The sequence below is a fragment of the Capra hircus genome (assembly GCF_001704415.2).
Source record: "Capra hircus breed San Clemente chromosome X unlocalized genomic scaffold, ASM170441v1, whole genome shotgun sequence".
NCBI lineage: Eukaryota > Metazoa > Chordata > Mammalia > Artiodactyla > Bovidae > Capra > Capra hircus.
In genome coordinates this window covers 8,065,450-8,084,787 of record NW_017189516.1, presented here as the reverse complement: position 1 = coordinate 8,084,787, position 19,338 = coordinate 8,065,450, and the positions used below count along the sequence as shown (strand labels likewise).

The 19,338-nt window shown below is 39.6% G+C and overlaps 1 protein-coding gene across 1 annotated transcript in view; it reads right to left on the bottom strand.

Annotated features, from left to right (window-relative positions):
• Window positions 1–232: 232 nt before the first annotated feature.
• KIAA2022 (KIAA2022 ortholog) overlaps window positions 233–19,338 on the bottom strand; it is a 209,239-nt gene continuing 190,133 nt past the window's right edge. Inside the window, exons 2-3 of the mRNA XM_018043990.1 lie at window positions 7,468–7,593; window positions 233–6,754 (exon numbers count right to left, since the gene is read on the bottom strand). Of these exons, the coding sequence (XP_017899479.1) occupies window positions 2,379–6,754; window positions 7,468–7,546 (4,455 nt within the window). The 5' untranslated portion in view covers window positions 7,547–7,593 and the 3' untranslated portion in view covers window positions 233–2,378. The remainder of the gene's footprint in view (window positions 6,755–7,467; window positions 7,594–19,338) is intronic.

Genomic DNA, 19,338 nt, shown 5'->3' with positions numbered 1-19,338 from the left:
AAGGAATCATGGACAAGTGTGTATACTTATACATGTGACAGGCTTCCTTCCATTTCTCTCTGACTACTTTCAAATGTTGCTTCTCTGTTTGTGAATATATTTAGGTGGCAATGACTAGGTAGGTTCATATTTTGCTTAAAAATTTCCTTTTGAAATATATTCCCTTTTTTAAAATCCCCTTTTCCCCCACCCACCTATTCTCCACCCTCCCACCCACAGCCTATATATCCACAAGTTAATAGGTTAGTAACAATATTAGTAAGAATAGTAAGAGTAACAACAACAACAACCAACAACATTAATAATATTAATCCCCTATATCTGTATAGCACTTTACGATCTACAAAGCGCTTTCATATCCATTATCTCATCTGTGCCATAATGCATCAGTCATCAGACACACAGGCCTTCAACTGTGCAAGGAAAAGAGATCAAATGTTAAAAGTCAAGTGGTGAATAAAAGGGAAGAAAAAGCTAGTTGTGAGGGATGTTGGGGCTGTGAAATTTTTTGAAAAGGGAAAGGGCTAAATAAAAAATGTGATTTCAAAAATTTATATAAAAGATTGAGATTTAAGTTTAGTGTGTGGCATCAGATACTCTAGTCATCCTCAGACTAAGTATATATGGCCTCAATTAGTTGTTACGAATTATTCAGTTTATCAAATATATGTATGTGATTCATAGGCATCGAACTGAGATACCTTAACATTTTCTTTAAATGACATTGGCATTGCAAGATTAAACACTTAACATTAAAGCCATGATATGAGTGCATTTCTGACAAAACTGGAATAAAACATTTATGAAACTACTTAAAAGCAATCTATGTATTTCATTTATCATAGTCTTGATTTTATAGCTATTTTATAATTTATCCCAGACTATTATAAAATATATAAAACTGAGATATAAAGTATCAGCAATATAACTTTGCACTTTAAATAATTTTCAGATACAGATTTTCCTTTTAGAAAACAAACTTTAAAGCAGCTGCTTTGTTTCCTTGTAAAAGTTTCTGTAAATGCATATACTTGGGTCCCTGATGGACTTAGCTGTTGTGACTTTCAGACTTTTGCAACACTTTAACCCTTAGACAATGGAACAAACAAACCTTTATTGTGCCTTATTTAATGGTTCATGTTTCCACACCGGACAGTAGAATTTTAATTTTAAAAATAAGGTATGAATTCTTATATTTTAAATTAATTAATGAGCTTTAAACTGTGGGGGTGAATATGTAAGATGAGGTAAGGAAATTTGGCACATTTCAAACAGTATCCTTTAAGTTTTGGTAAATTGTGTAACACAACATATTTTTCCACTGTGATCTACAGGTGCTATCCACATAAGTGGGGGTGGTTAATAGCAATAATCACTGGATGGTTTCTATTAAATTAACAGGGACAAGTTCCCCAAATACTCACAACCAAATGTTGATATAGAAGTAAAAATATATACAATACAGTCACCTGTTTGTAGTTTGGCACAATGTTTTCCTTTATTTCCCCTTGGATAAATAGTGCATAAACTACTTGTGCAACTGTATGACTTCTCAAGTCTTTTACATAGAACATCAGATTAAAGTTTGCTTCTAAAGACTTATTCCCACACTTTAAAATTCTTTTCTTTAAGCACTTACATGTCAACATACATACCACAAGGCATATTTTGAAAGAAATAAAACACAAACATCAAATGTCTTTCTGGAAAATGAGAGTCTCTTCTTCAAACACAGGTAAAACCCAAAATGTTGTTTCTGCATTTAGGAGATTGTAGTTGGAATCCCTGCAGAAAAACCAAACAATTTATGCCATCTTAGTTAGATTTAGTGTATGTCCCACAAAGGGATCATACAATCTAAATTTGTTTACATCATACTAGATGCCGTATGATGCAGAAAAAGATACCAATAGCAGGGGGCACTAGAAAGCACTCCTAATTGCCTTATGATGAGATTTTGTTTTCTAAATTATGCTCTTTTTGTTTAAATCACATTGGTTTTTTGGTCTATATAACTTTTAAATTCTGTTGGTCAAAATTTTTCTTACTGCAAAGCCCTTCCCTTCCCCAAATCGTTCAAAAGCATATTTTAGTTGTATTTTCTCAGTAAGTAAAAATTAATGCTGACTAGCAGAAAAAGTAGCCTTGTCAAAACTTATCCCTAGTCAAGCCACAACAAAATTGCCCAATCTTTTGGGTGGCTTAGAGGTATAGGGATTTTCATGCACTTTTTTCTTTTTGTTTTAATTTGAAAAAGAAAGGAATGGGACAGTTTCTTTCATGCAAACTTTTGCTTTCAAGAGGGAAAAAATGAGGGACTGTGGGCTTAGCAGAGTAGGAAAGCTAAGGTGCATCATCTCAGCCATTTTGGTGCAGTATTACCTCAGTTTTTCAAAAGAAGCTGTCCCAGCCTCATCCTTGTGGACTTGTTCTCGCTCCATACGCTTTCCCTTACATTTCTCTTCTCTCAGGGCCTTGGAGCTGGTTTTGTGACGATATAACTTTTTGTGTGTTGGTACATTATTGCCTAAAGTGCTCAGGTTATTAAGCTTTTTATCAAAGAAGGCAGAGCGAGAGTCCTCATTATAACCAGACATGCTTGCACGACCAGGATCACCTATCGCTGCTTTCCCATTGCTTTTACTCACACCCTTGGTAGACCTGTGATTCTTAGTGGCTCCTGGAGAGCCACTGTTGACCTTTTTCTTAGATTCCTGTGGTGTCCCAGCCAATATTTTGAGGGTTTTTAATTTTAGACTATTGGACTCAGGGGAGTAGAATACATTGGGGTCCCCATGGTGCTCCGTGGGTTCCCAAAGGGGTTCTATGGAGGCCATCATGAACCTCTGCACATCTGCCATACCAGAGGCAATGTTGGACAAGATATATGAAGGCTCCTGAAATTCCCGTTGGTCATCATCCAAAAGGTTATTGGTGTTGGTGCCCATGTTTATGTCATTCCAGCCTGGGCTGCTCTCCTTCCCCAAAGACCAGTCTCCAGAAAGTCCTTTCTGACTTGGCATCTTCATAGAGGCCACAGGGCCATGTTGGATACATTCAGCCAATGTCTTCCCTGTGGAGGATATGCTGTTGATTTGGCCTCCTCCACAACTGACGCCAATTTGCATTTTCTCTCCATTGATTGCAGCCACGAATTTCCCTTTCTTTGCTGACTTAGGGACCTGGCGGGAGGTTTTGCCAGGTGGCTTTTCAATCCCTTTGTTGTTGCCTTTGGGGGTTTTTTTCCTGTTGTTTTTCTGAGAAGAACTTTGGTTCATAGCCCCACTCTTGCTGGGTGAACTTTTCTTTCTTGATTTTGACACCTTGTTGCTGGTACTTATTTGACTAGATGGATCATTAAATGTTGATAAGCAAGGGGCTTTCTGGAGTAGGCTGACAGAATCCTCATCATTGAACATATGGAACTGAAACTGATGGTTATGTAAAGTAAATCCATCATCCACTTGAACCTGCCGTGAAAGGGTACTGCAGTCCCACTTGATTTTCTCCATATTGCCCAGTGTTCCTGGGACACCCTCTTGAAATCCTTTTAGTGTTCCTAGTGTCTTGATATTCTCACATCTGGTAATTTGAGGGGAAAGACTGGGAGTATCAGGTGGAGATATCTCTGAGAGGGAAGAGTGGCGGAATTTGTCAGGAGTGAAGTTGGAGATATCCAGGAGGTCAGTGGACTCCTTTAGTGGTGCTATCTCATCAATGCTCTGCTGTATCACCAGCTTGGGGCTGCAGTGGGCCAAGAAGTCATCAGCAATATCATCATCACCATCCTTTTCACAAGATTTCAAGCTTAAGGAGCAATAATTGCTTGAGTTGACAGAGAGTGGGGCAATGGAATCAAAGCTAAAGAGCCGCACATTGTCCATATTGACTGGACCCTGCTGGAAAGGAAAGCAGACCTCTCCATTATTAAAGTGACATAATTGATAAGAGTCATCAGATGAGAGCTGGGTGTCTTGCACAGAGGTATATATGACCTTGTTGCAACTGCTGCCACCACTATTGAGACAGATTGGATTGTATGTTGTAGCTGTGAGGCTATTTTCCATGGAGACTACTTGGGAGACTCCAAATTCACTGGACTGGGTTGGAACTATCTCCCTTGAGACTTCAGCCATGAATTCCTGGGAGCCAGAAGTAGGTTTGTTGTGCCACACATCTCCATAGCTGCTTGATTCCATTTTGAAGTTTTGGGATGACTGAAGCAGCTCAGACTCGGAAGGTGAGGAAAGCACACAGTCCTGGGAGGGTTGGAGAGGTACAAATGATTTTTCTGTTTGAGTGAGCCTGTCTTCATTTTGCTCTGGAGAATGATGATTGAAGTATGAGATACCAGTATTATTTGACAAGTCAGAAGCATCTAACAATGTCTGTAGATACCCTCCAGGAATAACAGGTATATTGTTGGCAACATGAGCAGATGATAGAGGCATTTCAGAAGAGCAGCTGGTTGGTAGGAAAGTAGAATTCTTAGCAACCTTTGTCTCATGAAATTCAGATAGATGAGAACTGTTTGAGGTCCCAGCAATAGCTTCATTCTTTGAATTAGCCTTGGAGGATTGGTTTTCCAAAAGAGGGCTCATTTGAACAACTGGCTTGCTTTCTTGCCCAGCTTTGATTTTTTTGGATTTTAACCTGGCTTCACTTTTAAATTTGATTTTGTTAAGCACTTTCCTCTCTGGTGCCTTAAACTGACCATCTTGGGCTTTGACTTTCTCTGAGTCAGGACCTGTGATGTCATTTAAATGTGATCCATTTGCACAGCTGGGGGCAGCCAGAGGTGCTGACTTCAGTGTGCCTTTCAGGCCTCCATCTTCTTTACGATTATTAGCTTGCCTCTCATCATTGCAGAATGAAACCTGCTTACCACTTGCTGACGTTTCTATGGATGGGATTCTTTGAATCCTGTGCCTGTTGCCAAGTTTAGATTTTCGTTTGCGAGCAGGTGGCAGAAATGACATCTCAAAGCTACCTGGTTCAAAGCTTTGCTTTTGGCATAAAGATGTTTTGCTGGAGTCTGCATTGCTGTTTCTCTGCTTTTTCTTCTTTTGCCAGAAGCCCTTCAAGGGAGCCAGCTTGGCATATTTGTTGAGCTGATTTTCACTCAAATTAACTGTTGTTTCACTGGCATCCACTCTACCCAACTTTACCAGCATGTTTTTCTCACCTTTAAAACGATTGATGATAATATATTTGATAATAACAGGGGGCTCCTTACGGGTTACTTTTCTTCTCTTTTTGGGACACCATTCATCATCATCTTCTTCTATAGAACCACCTGGCAGCCATTCCTTCCTCTCATTTACTTTTTCACCCTCTAGTGAGTCAACATCATACAGATAATCTTCACTATACCTGACTTTTCTCTTGGCTCGTAGCCCATAGTTCTGCTGGGAGGAGGAGCTGCCAGAATTAGTGTCCCGAGCCATATAGCGGCTACAGTCCTTGATCTCCCCCATGGTATCAAATGAGACCTCAATGAAGGAACTACCATCACTGAAATTCCCTGATGCCTCCAAGGAATTGGCAAGATGGCCTTGCTTTAGATTCTTAAATTGCCCTACTTCAGTTCCACTGCATGGTTTATTTAAGGCAGATTTTTCATCATTATCCTTCCCATCTTTTTTCTCTGCACCTTTTTCTTCCTGGCCTTCTTCTTTGCCTTTCTTCTTGTCCAGGTTTTTATCTTCCTCCCCCCAGATAATGCTCACATCAGGGACCTTGAATTGGGAAAAATCGCTACTTTGCTTCAGGGCCCCAGTCTTAGACTCCCGCTTGGGGCATGTAGTAAAGACACTGGGAAAAAAATTGAACTGGGCATCCTCCTGCATCAAAAGGGTGGTCTTGTCTCGAACATTGTCCTGGAAGGACTCATATCGAATTTTCAGGGAGCAGACATCACTTCCCAGTGTTGACTCATCATCATCAAACATGTAGTTATCCACATCTTCTTCAGAGAAGAGGTTGACAGACAGCTCATTCTTGGAACAGAGGTCAAGTAGTTCAATCTTACTCTCACTAATGAAAGTCTCAAAGTAACCCCAATCCTGATTGGAATTTGCCAGCAAAGCCTCTTCTGTATTGCACTTATCTAACAATAATGCCTCATAATAACTTTTCTGACCTGGGTCCTCCAAGTCAATGTCAGGTTTCTCAGCTTCTCGTCTATCTCCTGCCCTTGATTTGTGCAAGGGGAAGCCTAGGAGCTGATCTGAGAGAAGCTGTTCTCCGTATTTCATGTTTTCTCCAGCATTAATACACTGAATCCCTATATCAGAGACTGCACAGGTTTCATAATCCCTGTTTAGATCACTGACTTTTAGACTGATCCCTGGCTCAGGATCTACTGCATCCTTGGAGTCCATGAAGCAGCCCAGGCAAGTCCGGCTTGGCTGCATGAGGCAGTCCCCATTCAGAGCTGACATGCCTGCAGGCTCCATTATGGCAAATGGAGCTTTCTCACACTCATTGGGCAATGACCATGTGTTCAGGCCCTTTGCAACACCAGATGTAAGGGAGATGGCGTTCACAGAAGCACTATTAGCAGCATGCTCAGGTGCTTCAATCAGGCCCAAAGGAGAGGGAGGGCTCTGCATACAGGGCTTCTTAGAGGGCAGAGGCAGGAGACCTCTGGGGTACATCAGGTTCTCTTTTTGAGCCACTGGTATAGACTGGATTGGTGCAGCAGCTTCTAGAGCTGCAAATGACTTCATTGCCACATCCTGGTCCTCTGAATCTAGAGAAAAGGGGGAAAATGACAGAAATAAAGTTAAAGATCTTAGACCAGACTCATTAACTCTTTCCCTTGATCAGTTGCTGGTACTTGATATTAATGTATAAAAGGTAAGCTTCAGCTTCTCTAACTTTAGAACTAGAAACTACAAAGTTAAAGAATGACCCTAATTTTGTACTGAACATTTATGAGAGTATAAAGTAATTATTTCTTTAGGTTCAGCTTTTTCTTCAGACACACACAACATTCTCCTCAGAAATAAGGGGAAAATGGATTGCTTGATCAATTGGAAAGTCAAAGCTTTCAGGGTGGGAAAATGCTCAAATGGGATATATTCATGATTTTTAAACTCTAAGGCATATTCCTGTCCTTCAGACTTACCTCTGTTTTGGAAGCTTCTACGGAATCTAGACATTTCAAACTTCACATCAAAGCAGATTTCTAATTCACTATGAATTTAGGGGAACCTAAGTATTCATTTGATAGAGATGATTTCAGAGAGCAAAGGGGTTGGATTAGATACCTCCTAGAGACCCTTCTAGTCCAGTCCAGTCTAGTCCCATATCCCAGAGTTGATGGGATAAAGTTTAGGATTAACACCTATCTCAGAGGTATCCTAGACTTAACTTGCCCCTGCTCCGTGGATATTGAAAATCTATAGCAATAACAAAGTACTACTGGGAGTGCTAATGCATACTATAATTAAATTCCCTTACCATTTTCCTTGACCCCATTAATCATAGTGTTTTCTCCGTTGGTTGAGGCAACAATAGCCTTATCTTGTTGGTTATCCATGAATGGAACCTCTTATTGTTTCATTCCAAGTCCAAATGCTGTCCAACCTGCACATTTCAAATACATAATAATATCAGTCACTAAATTTTTTCTCTGTTTTAAGGTTATTTCAGCTAGAGAGGTCTTAAAAGCTTTACTGGAATTTACCTGTTTTCAGACTGGCTTCATAGCCACTATTGTTTTTGTTTCATAGCTTATACATACTATATAAGTCAGTTTGGAAATTCACACTTCATTCATACATTCTAGATCCTTCTATCCCCTCTTGGCTACCATACTATTAAAACAGAAGTCTGAGGAAGCAGGCAAACTTACATCTTCCTTCAGATAGTAACACATTTAACCGCTTCCAACCCCTGGCCAAAACAAGGCTGTAAAAATGTTTCCACAGATTACTAATGTATACTTATATCCCCTTTCAAGTAATGAAATAAAGAACAGCTGCTTCAGACAAATATTACTAGCAAAAATTTATGTATCATGAAATATATACAGGAGCAATGCACTTAATTATCAAGAATTGTCTAATCTTGTCAGATACAACAAGAATACTGGAACAAGTATACTACAACAAGAATCATGGAACATATAAGTGCCACTGTAACTTTACTCTGGGATGCTGTTTTCCTAAGAATATAAATTTCTCCTCAGAAAAAATCTGACCAAGCACCCAGGATTCATTGTTCTGAATTAAATGCAAAAAAGTATTGAGAATAGAGATAATATGCTTTGGCAAAAGAGAGAAGAGGTGGAGACTGGTATGGGAGTTTGATAAGTTGGGAAGGGGAGAGGAAGGGAGCACTAGGTGCTAGGCTGGATACAGTTACAGAAGTTCTCTCATTTGTACTTAAAATCATCTTGTAATTTTGGCTCTACTAGGTTCTTGTTTGTTTTCTTTTTCTGGGCCATGCCACGCAGCTTCTGGGATCTCAGTTTTCCCACTAGGGATTGAATCTGGACCATGGCAGTGAAAGCACTGAATCCTAACCTCTAGACCACCAGGGAGCTCCCTTACTCCCTTAATTTTTTTCAAAAGGGCAAACTGAGTATCATAGATACTGACTTAGATACTAATAGAGATACTATCATAGATATTAACAATGATTATCCATTATTTGGGCCTTTTTTCCCCCTACGGAATCAGAAGGCTAAACCCTGAGCAGAAAATCCTTTAGTCCATTCCTATGACTTTTTAGATCTCAGCTCTAAATGACACAACTTAAAGGCGTGTATTTTCACACATTTTAATTTATACCTTGGCTGTTTATAAAAAAAGATTTGGGAGAAGGATTATAATTTTTTATGCCTGCAATACAAACATCTCTGCACTTGTTTAACTCTTCCCTGTCGATCAGCATTTTAGGATAACAAATTTTATGGGGTTATTAAAATCTATTTTGAGCTGAAATTGATTAGCACATTTGGAATAATGTACAAGCTGCTTTGCTGATCATGGTAAATCATGCAGTGTAATGGCACTGATATAACATTAGCATGGAGACAGGTATTTTGAAGCAAGAAAATACTCAGTTAAAGTAGAAAAGCAGTCTCTCCTACTTGACCTTCCCTCAGTTGGGTCTGAAGAAGGCTCACAGATCTTGTCCTAGTAGATTGCTATGCTCTTCCCCAAAGGCCTTTAGGGCTCAGGTCTCAGAGTCTAGATGACCCATGCCTACGACTGAGTTGGTGGCTGTCCTTGGCCTTTCCCAACTGGGAAAAAATAAGGCAAGAAAGTAATTCATGCTTCTGCCTATGGATCTGTGACAACATAGCCTTTGGGATGAGTAGTGCTAATCTCTGGGATATGAGTTTAAATTAATTCAACAAATTTACTATGTACTACCTGTGGTCATGGTGGTATACCAGAAACTGCAGTGGAAAAGGTAGTTGACAGAGACTAGATCCTTGCTCTCAAGTTGCTCAGAATTTATGGGAGAAAACAAGTCATAGACAAATACTAATAAATATATTTTGTTCACTGAAATAGAGGGAAAAAGTTTCTATAGGAGTTCAAAATAGAGAGAAATTATTCCACTTCTAGAAAGGAGGGAAATCAGTGAAGGATTCACTAATAGCAGCATTTGATTTGGACCTTGAAGGATGCTGTTCCAGGGAGTAGGAATGGGGAATAATAGAGGAGAGAAAGGCATTCTAGGCTTCAGGAACTTCATGAGTTGCCATGAGTCTCTCCCTACTCCAGTCAGCCTAAACAACTGTGACAGAATCATAGGCCTGACACTTTCCTTCCATATAACACACTTTTCCTTATTTTTTCATTGTTCTTTTTTAAAAATTAATTTATTTTAAATGAAACAAAGATGAATATTTTTATAATAAAAGGTGTAATTCACCAAGAAGATAGACATCATAAACCATTAACAGCAAAGAAATCTTAACAACACAGAAACAAAGATACAAAAGCAAAAATCAGAAGAAATATAAGTGAAAAGGAAAAATATATAATCATAGTGAGACATATTAACATTGCTCAGGGACTATTTTATCAAGTGAAGAAAAAACAAGAATAGAAGCATCTTGAATGATGTCATTAATAATCTAAATATAATAGATTTACATTTAATTAATTTATGTTAATCATATGCTACACAAATATATTCAAAATTTTGTATTTCATAAGTTGTTATTAGATGTCCATAGGACATTTAGAAAAACTGGTAATAGAAAAAGAGACACAGATGTATAGAACAGTCTTTTGGACTCTGTGGGAGAGGGAGAGGGTGGGATGATTTGGGAGAATGGCATTGAAACATGTATAATAGCATATAAGAAACAAATCGCCAGTCCAGGTTCGATGCAGGATACAAGATGCTTGGTGCTGGTGCACTGGGATAACCCAGAGGGATGGTATGGGGAGGGAGGTGGGAGGGGAGTTCAGGATTGGGAACACATGTACACCCGTGGCAGATTCATGTTGATGTATGGCAAAACCAATACAATATTGTAAAGTAATTAGCCTCCAATTAAAATAAATAAATTTAAATTAAAAAAAGAAAAACTGGTAAAAAGATAAACATGACAAAATTTTAAAAATATAATTGTTTTTTGTATGTGATTCAGTTTTATATATAAGCACATATATTGTTTTTGAAATTATTTTCTGTTATAGGTTATTATAAGACATTGACTATGGTTCCCTGTGCTATATAGTTAACCTCTGTCGCTTGTTGCATATCTATTTTTTAAAAATTAGAAATATAGCATTCTATTTATACTAGCTCAAATAAGTGGAATCAAAATGTCATAATTTTTTAGGCAAAAATTTGTAAGTTTACATATATATTTGTAAGCTATACATATATATATGTATACAAAAGCTTTTCTACTATGATTGATAAAGGCTTGAGAAAGAACATCAAAGAAAAAAGAAGAGATGGAGAAATTGGAAAACATAAACTAAATGAAATGGGAGCACTGACTATGAAATAGAAAAATGAAACAAACTAGATAAAGGTAAAAGATCTTCATATAGTTCAGTTGTTTTTAAACATGGCTGCTTCATAGAAACATATCTGGAGCTCTGGTAAAAAAAAATACCTGGGCATTTGTATTTTTCAAAAAATTCCAAGATAATTCTGATATGCATCTGGATTTTAAACAGTGATTACAGGTTTTGCTATTAAATGCTAGTTTTGGTGATATAGAATTCTATATTTTTTCTGTTGACCAATCATGATACAATGGTATTAAGTGAGTAATACTTACATAATCACAATAGTAAAAGATATTTATCAGTTTTCACAATCAATAGTCAGACAAAAAATAAAAGATGATTACAATTGCAAGCCATAATAGGAATATGATTAACCTAACAATATAAAATAATTACATACAATTTGGGGGGTCAAGCAGAGTAATGTGGTAAGTGGAAGTGCATACATGCACATGTTTTCATCTGCTCAGTCAATCTATGTCTTTTGGTTGGTGCATTTAATACATTTACAGTTAAGGTAATAATTGAGATGTATGATCCTATTCCCCTGGAGAAGGGAATGGCAACCCATTCCAGTATTCTTGCCTGGAGAATTCCATAGACAGAGGAGCCTGGCAGGCTAAAGTCCATGGGGTAGCAAAGAGTCAGATATGACTGAGTGACTAACACTTTCACTTTCATGATCCTATTACCATTGTTTTGGGTTTATTTTCTGTAGGTAGGGTTTTTCCTTCTCTTGTTTTCTGCCTAGAGAAGTTCCTTTAGCACTTGTTGTAAAGCTGGTTTGTTAGTGCTGAATTCTCTTAACTTTTGCTTGTCTGGAAAAGCTTTTGATTTCTCCATCAAATCTGAAGGAGAGTCTTCCTGGGTAGAATATTCTTGGTTGTAGGTTCTTCCCTTTCATCACTTTAAATATATCATGCCATTTCCTCCTGGCTTGTAGAGTTTCTGTTGAGAAATCAGCTGATAGCCTGATGGGAGTTCCCTTGCATATTGTCATTTCCCCCTTGTTGCTTTTAATATTTTATCTCTGTCTTTAATTTTTGTCAGTTTGATTACTATGTGTCTTTGTGTGTTCCTCCTTGAATTTATCCTGCCTGGGACTATCTGTGCTTCCTGGACTTGGTTGGTTATTTCCTTTCCCATGTTAGGGAAGTTTTCAGCTATGACCTCTTCAAGTATTTTCTCAGGTCCTTTCTCTCTCTCTTCTCCTTCTGGGTCCCCTATAATGTGAATGTTGGTGTGTTTAATGTTGTCCCAGAGGTCTCTCAGGCTCTCTTCATTTCTTTTCATACATTTTTCTATGTTCTGTTCTGTGGTAGTGATTTCCAACATTTCTGTCCTCCAGGTCATTTATCTGTTCTTCTGCTTCAGTTATTCTGCTATGGATTCCTTCTAGTGTATTATTCATTTGTTTGTTTGTTCTTTAGTTCTTCTAGGTCTTTGGTAAACATTTCTTGTATCTTCTCAATTGTTGCCTCCATTCTTTTTCTGAGATTCTGAGTCATCTTCACTATCATTATCTTGAATTCTTTTTCTGGAAGGTTGCCTATCTCCACTTCTTTAGCTGTTTTTCTGGGGTTTATCTTGTCCCTTCATCTGGGACATAACTTTCTGCTTTTTCATGCTGATTAACGTTCTGTAATGTGCCTTTATTTTAGTCACTGCTGGATTTTGGTTCTTCTTGCCTCTTCTGTCTGCTCTTTGATGGAGGGGGCTAAAAGGCTTGTGCGGGCTTCCCTGATGGCTCAGAGGTTAAAGCATCTGCCTGCAATGTGGGAGACCTGGGTTCGATCCCTGGGTTGGGAAGATCCCCTGTAGAAGGAAATGGCAACCCATTCCAGTATTCTTGCCTGGAGAATCCCATGGACGGAGGAGCCTGGTGGGCTACAGTCCACGGGGTCGCAAAGAGTCGGACATGACTGAACGACTTCACTTCACTTCATTTCAAGCTTCTTGATGGGAGGGACTACTGGTGGGAAAAATTGGGTCTTACTCTGGTGGGTAGGGCTCTGCTCAGTTCAGTTCAGTTCAGTTCAGTCACTCAGTCGTGTCCGACTCTTTGTAACCTCATGGACTGCAGCACACCAGGCTCCTCTGTCCATCACCAACTCCTGGAGCTTACTCAAACTCATGTCCATCAAATCGGTGATGCCATCCAACCATCTCATCCTCTGTTGTCCCCTTCTCCTCCCGCCTTCAATCTTTCCCAGCAACAGGGTCTTTTCCAATGAGTCAACTCTTTGCATGAGGTGGCCAAAGTACTGGAGTTTCAGCTTCAGCATCAGTCCCTCCAATGAACACCCAGGACTGATCTCCTTTAGGATGGGCTGGTTGGATCTCCTTGCAGTCCAAGGGACTCTCAAGAGTCTTCTCCAACACCACAGTTCAAAAGCATCAATACTTTGGTGCTCAGCTTTTTTATAGTCCAACTCTCACATCCATACATGACTACTGGAAAAGCCATAGTTTTGAATAGAGGGACTTTTGTTGGCAAAGTAATGTCTCTGCTTTTTAATATGCTGTCCAGGTTGGTCAAGCTTTTCTTTCAAGGAACAAGCGTCTTTTAATTTCATGGCTGCAGTCACCATATGCAGTGATTTTGGAACCCCCCAAAATAAATTCTGTCACTGTTTCCATCATTTCTCCACTTATTTGTCATGAAGTGATGGGACTGGATGCCATGATCTTAATTTTCTGAATGGTGAGTTATAAGCCAACATTTTCACCCTCCTCTTTCACCTTCATCAAGAGGCTCTTCAGCTCTTCTTCACTTTTTGCCATAAGGGTGATGTCATCTGCATATCTGAGATTATTGATATTTCTCTCAGCAATCTTGATGCCAACTTGTGCTTCATCCAGCCTGGCATTTTGCATGATGTACTCTGCATATAAGTTAAATAAGCAGGGTGACATTATACAGCATTAACCTACTCCGATTTGGAACGAGTATGTTGTTCCATGTACAGTTCTAGTTGCTTCTTTACCTGTATACAGATTTCTCAGGAGGCAGGTCAGGTGGTCTGGTATTCCCATCTTTTTAAGAATTTTCCATAGTTTGTTGTGATCCACACAATCAAAGGCTTTGGCATAGTCAATAAAGCAGAAATAGATGTTTTTCTGGAATTCTCGTGCTTTTTTGATGATCCAATGTATGTTGGTAATTTGATCTCTGGTTCCTCTGCCTTTTTTGAATCCAGCTTGAACATCTGGAAGTTCACAGTTCACATACTGTTGAACCCTGGCTTGGAGAATTTGGAGCATTACTTTGCTAGCTTGTGAGATGAGTGCAATTGTGTGGTAGTTTGAGCATTCTTTGACATTGCCTTTTTTGGGGATTGGAATGAAAACCGACCTTTTTCAGTCCTGTGGCCACTGCTGAGTTTTCCAAATTTGCTGGCATATTGAGTGCAGCACTTTCACAGCATCATCTTTTAGGATTTGAAATAACTCAACTGGAATTCCATCACCTCCACTAGCTTTGTTCGTAGTGATGCTTCCTAAGGCCCACTTGACTTCACATTCCAGGATGTCTGGCTCTAGTTGAGTGATTACACCATCATTGTTATCTGGATCTTTAAGATCTTTTTTGTATAGTTCTTCTGTGTATTCTTGCCACTTCTTCTTAATATCTTGTGCTTTTGTTAGGTCCGTAACATTTCTGTCCTTAATTGTGGCCATCTGTGCATGAAATGTTTCCTTGGTATCTCTAATTTTCTTGAAGAGATCCCTAGTCTTTCCCATTCTGTTGTTTTCCTCTATTTCTTTGCATTGATTGCTGAGGAAGGCTTTCTTATCTCTCCTTGCTATTCTTTGGAACTCTGCATTCAAATGGGTATATCTTTCCTTTTTTCCTTTGCCTTTAGCTTCTCTTCTTTTCACAGCTATTTGTAAGGCCTCCTCAGACAGCCATTTTGCCTTTTGGCATTTCTTTTTCTTGGGGATGGTCTTGATCTTTGCCTCCTGTACAATGTCACGAACCTCTGTCCATAGTTCTTCAGGCACTCTGTCTATCAGATCTAATTCCTTGAATCTATTTGTCACTTCCACTGTATAATTGTAAGCGATTTGATTTAGGTCACACCTGAATGGTCATGTGGTTTTCCCTACTTTCTTCAATTTAAGTGTGAATTTGGCAATAAGGAGTTGATGATCTGAGTAACAGTCAGCTCCCAGTCTTGTTTTTGCTGACTGTATAGAGCTTTTCCATTTTTGGCTGCAAAGAATATAATCAATCTGATTTTGGTGTCAACCACCTGGTGATGTCCATGTGTAGAGTCTTCTCTTGTGTTGTCTTCTCTTGTCTATTTGCTCTGTGGTTGGGTCAATAGTGACCTCCAAGAAGGTTTACCCCAAAGGGGACCTTTCCAGACAGTTCCTGCATCCTTGTGGTGAGCCCCAATCCCTTTGGTGAGCCCCTGCCAACCCATGCCTCCACAGGAGACCCTCTAACACTAGCAGGTAGTTTTGGTTTGGTTTCAGTGGAGTCACTGCTCTTTTTCTCTGAGTCTTGGTGTGTGCAAGGATTTATTAGTGCCCTCCAAGATGGGAGTCTCTGTTTCCCCCAGTCCTGTGGAAGTCTTATAATCAAATGCCCCTGGCCTTCAAGGTCAGATTCTCTGGGGATTCCCAGTCCATTTGTTGGGTTTCCAGAGTGGGGAGCCTGATGTAGGGTTCTGAACCTTCACAACAGTGGGAGAACTTCTTTGGTATTCTTGTTCTCCAGTTTGTGGATGACCCACCCAGTGGGTATGGGATTTAACTTTATTGTAATTGTGCCCCTCCTACCTTCTTTCTGCAGCTTCATCTTTGTCTTTGGATGTGGGGTATCTTTTTTTTTTTTTTTTGGTAGGTTCAAGCATCCTCCTGTTGGTGGTTGTTCAACAGCTAGCTGTGATTTTGGTGCTCTTGCAGGAGGAGATGAGTGCACATCCTTTTACTCCACCATCTTGAACTGGAAGCCTCTTTTTTTATTATTAATGTATTTTAATTGGAAGATAATTACTTTAAAAGATTGTGATGGTTTTTTTTTTTTGCCATACATCAACATTAATTGACCATAGGTATACATGTATACCCCCATCCTGAACCCCCCTCCCACCCCCCCTCCCCACCCTATCCCTCTAGGTTTTCCCAGAGCACCAATGCCCTGCTTCATGCCTCGAACTTGCACTGGTCATCTATTTTACATATGGTACTGTACATGTTTCAAAGCTATTCTTTCAAATCATTCCACCCTTGTCTTCTCCCACTGATTCCAAAAGTCTGTTCTTTATATCTGTGTTTCCCTTGGTGCCCTGCATGTAGGATCATTGGCACCACATTTCTAAATTTCATATATACACATTAATATATATTTGTCTTTCTCTTTCTGACTTACTTCACTCCATATAATAGGTTTCATCTCATTAGAACTGACTCAAATTCATTTCTTTTTACAGCTGAGCAACATTCCATTGTGTATATGTACCACAACTTCCTTATCCATTCATCTGACGATGTACATCTAAGTTGCTTCCATGTCCTCAGTTCAGTTCAGTTCAGTTCAGTCGCTCAGTCGTGTCCGACTCTTTGCAACCCCATGAATTCCAGCATGCCAGGCCTCCCTGTCCATCATCAACTCCCGGGGTCCACCCAAACCCATGTCCATTGTGTCAGTGATGCCATCCAACCATCTCATCCTCTGTCATCTCCTTCTCTTCCTGCCCTCAATCTTTCCCAGCATCAGGGTCTTTTCAAATGAGTTAGCTATCCGCATGAGGTGGCCAAAGTATTGGAGTTTCAGCTTCAGCACCAGTCCCTCCAGTGAACACCCAGGACTGATCTCCTTTAGGATGGATTGGCTGGATCTCCTTGCAGCCCAAGGGACTCTCAAGAGTCTTCTCCAATACCACAGTTCAAAAAAATCAATTCTTCTGTGCTCAGCTTTCTTTATAGTCTAAATCTCACATCCATACATGACCACTGGAAAAACCATAGCCTTGACTAGACGGACCTTTGTTGGCAAAGTAATGTCTCTGCTTTTCAATATGCTATCTAGGTTGGTCATAACTTTCCTTCCAAGGAGCACACATCTTTTAATTTCATGGCTGCAATCACAATCTGTAGTGATTTTGGAGCCCCCCAAAATCAAGTCAGCCACTGTTTCCACTGTTTCCCCATTGACTTGCCATGAAGTGATGGGACCAGATGCCATGATCTTCATTTTCTGAATGTTGAGCTTTAAACCAACTTTTTCACTCTCCTCTTTCACTTTCATCAAGAGGCTTTTTAGTTCCTCTTCACTTTCTGCCATAAGGGTGGTGTCATCTGCATATCTGAGGTTATTGATATTTCTCCCAGCAATCTTGACTCCAGCTTGTGCTTCTTCCAGCCCAGCGTTTCTCATGATGTACTCTGCATATAAGTTAAATAAGCAGGGTGACAATATACAGCCTTGACGTACTCCTTTTCCTATTTGGAACCAGTCTGTTGTTTCAATGCCAGTTATAACTGTTGCTTCCTGACCTGCATACAGGTTTCTCAATAAGCAGGTCAGGTGGTCTGGTATTCCCATCTCTTGAAGAACTGTCCACAGTTTCTTGTGATCCACACAGTCAAAGGCTTTGGCATAGTCAATAAAGCAGAAATAGATGTTTTTCTGGAACTCTCTTGCTTTTTCGATGATCCAGCAGATGTTGCCAATTTGATCTCTGGTTCCTCTGCCTTTCTAACATCAGCTTGAACATCTGGAAGTTCATGGTTCATGTATTGCTGAAGCCAGGCTTGGAGAATTTTGAGCGTTACTTTACTAGCGTGTGAGATGAGTGCAATTGTGCAGTAGTTTGAGCATTCTTTGGCATTGCCTTTCTTTGGGATTGGAAAGAAAACTGACCTTTTCCAGTCCTGTGGCCACTGCTGAGTATTCCAAATTTGCCGATATATTGAGTGCAGTACTTTCACAGCATCATCTTTTAGGATTTGAAATAGCTCAACTGGAATTCCATCACCTCCACTAGCTTTTTTTGTAGTGATGCTTCCTAAGGCCCACCTGACTTCACATTCCAGGATGTCTAGCTCTAGGTGATGTGAGTGATCACACTTTCGTGATTATCTTGGTCATGAAGATTTTTTTGTACAGTTCTTTTGTGTATTCTTGCCACCTCTTCTTAATATCTTCTGCTTCTGTTAGGCCCATACCATTTCTGTCCTTTATTGAGTTCATCTTTGCATGAAATGTTTCCTTGGTATCTCTAATTTTCTTGAAGAGATCTCTAGTCTTTCCCATTCTGTTGTTTTCCTCTATTTCTTTGCATTGATCGTTGAGGAAGGCTTTCTTATCTCCCCTTGCTATTCTTTGGAACTCTGCATTCAGATGCTTATATCTTTCCTTTTCTCCTTTGCTTTTCAACTCTCTTCTTTTCACAGCTATTTGTAAGACCTCCTTAGACAGCCATTTTGCCTTTTGGCAATTCTTTTTCTTGGAGATGGTCTTGCTCCGTGTCTCCCGTACAATGTCACGAAACTCCATCCATATTTCATCAGGCACTCTATCTATCAGATCTAGTCCCTTAAATCTATTTCTCGCTTCCACTGTATAATCATAAGGTATTTGATTTAGGCCATACCTGAGTGGTCTAGTGGTTTCCCCCACTTTCTTCAATTTAAGTCTGAATTTGGCTTCCATGTCCTAGCTAATGTACATAGTGCCACAATGAACATTGGGGTACATATGTCTCTTTCAATTCTGATTTCCTCAGTGTATAGTCACAGCAGTGGGACTGCTGGGTCATATGGCAGTTCTATTCCCAGTTTTTTTAAAGTAATCTCACTGTTCTCCATAATGGTGTACCAGTTTGCCTTTCCACCAACAGCGTAAGAAGGTCCCCTCTTCTCCACACCCTCTCCAGCATCTATTGTTTGCAGATTTTTTGATGATGGCCATTCTGACCAGTGAGAATACCCTTTTCAATCAATACTCACTTTCATTCTCTTCACCTCTACCCTATACTCCAAAATATTTCTACTTAATATTCTAGAACACTTTTTGCTTCCAGGTATCTTGCTTGATATTCTCTGTGCCTGGAATATCTCTCCCTATTCTTTCTCCTTCCTCTATTCTTCCCATCCTCCCTTTCCAGCTTTTGTTTCATTTCACTCTCCTATTCCCCTCTCAAAATTTCCTCACACTTCCCTTGATTCTCCCTACCACAAGCAAAATTAATTTTTTCCCTTCTCTGTGTTCCCAAAGAACTTTGCTTTTCTCCGTGTTTATCATCTTATATAAACATTACTTCTTTATATCTGGTACCCCAAGAGGACTAAGCACCCTTCATTTCCATAAGGCTTAGCTCAAATAGTG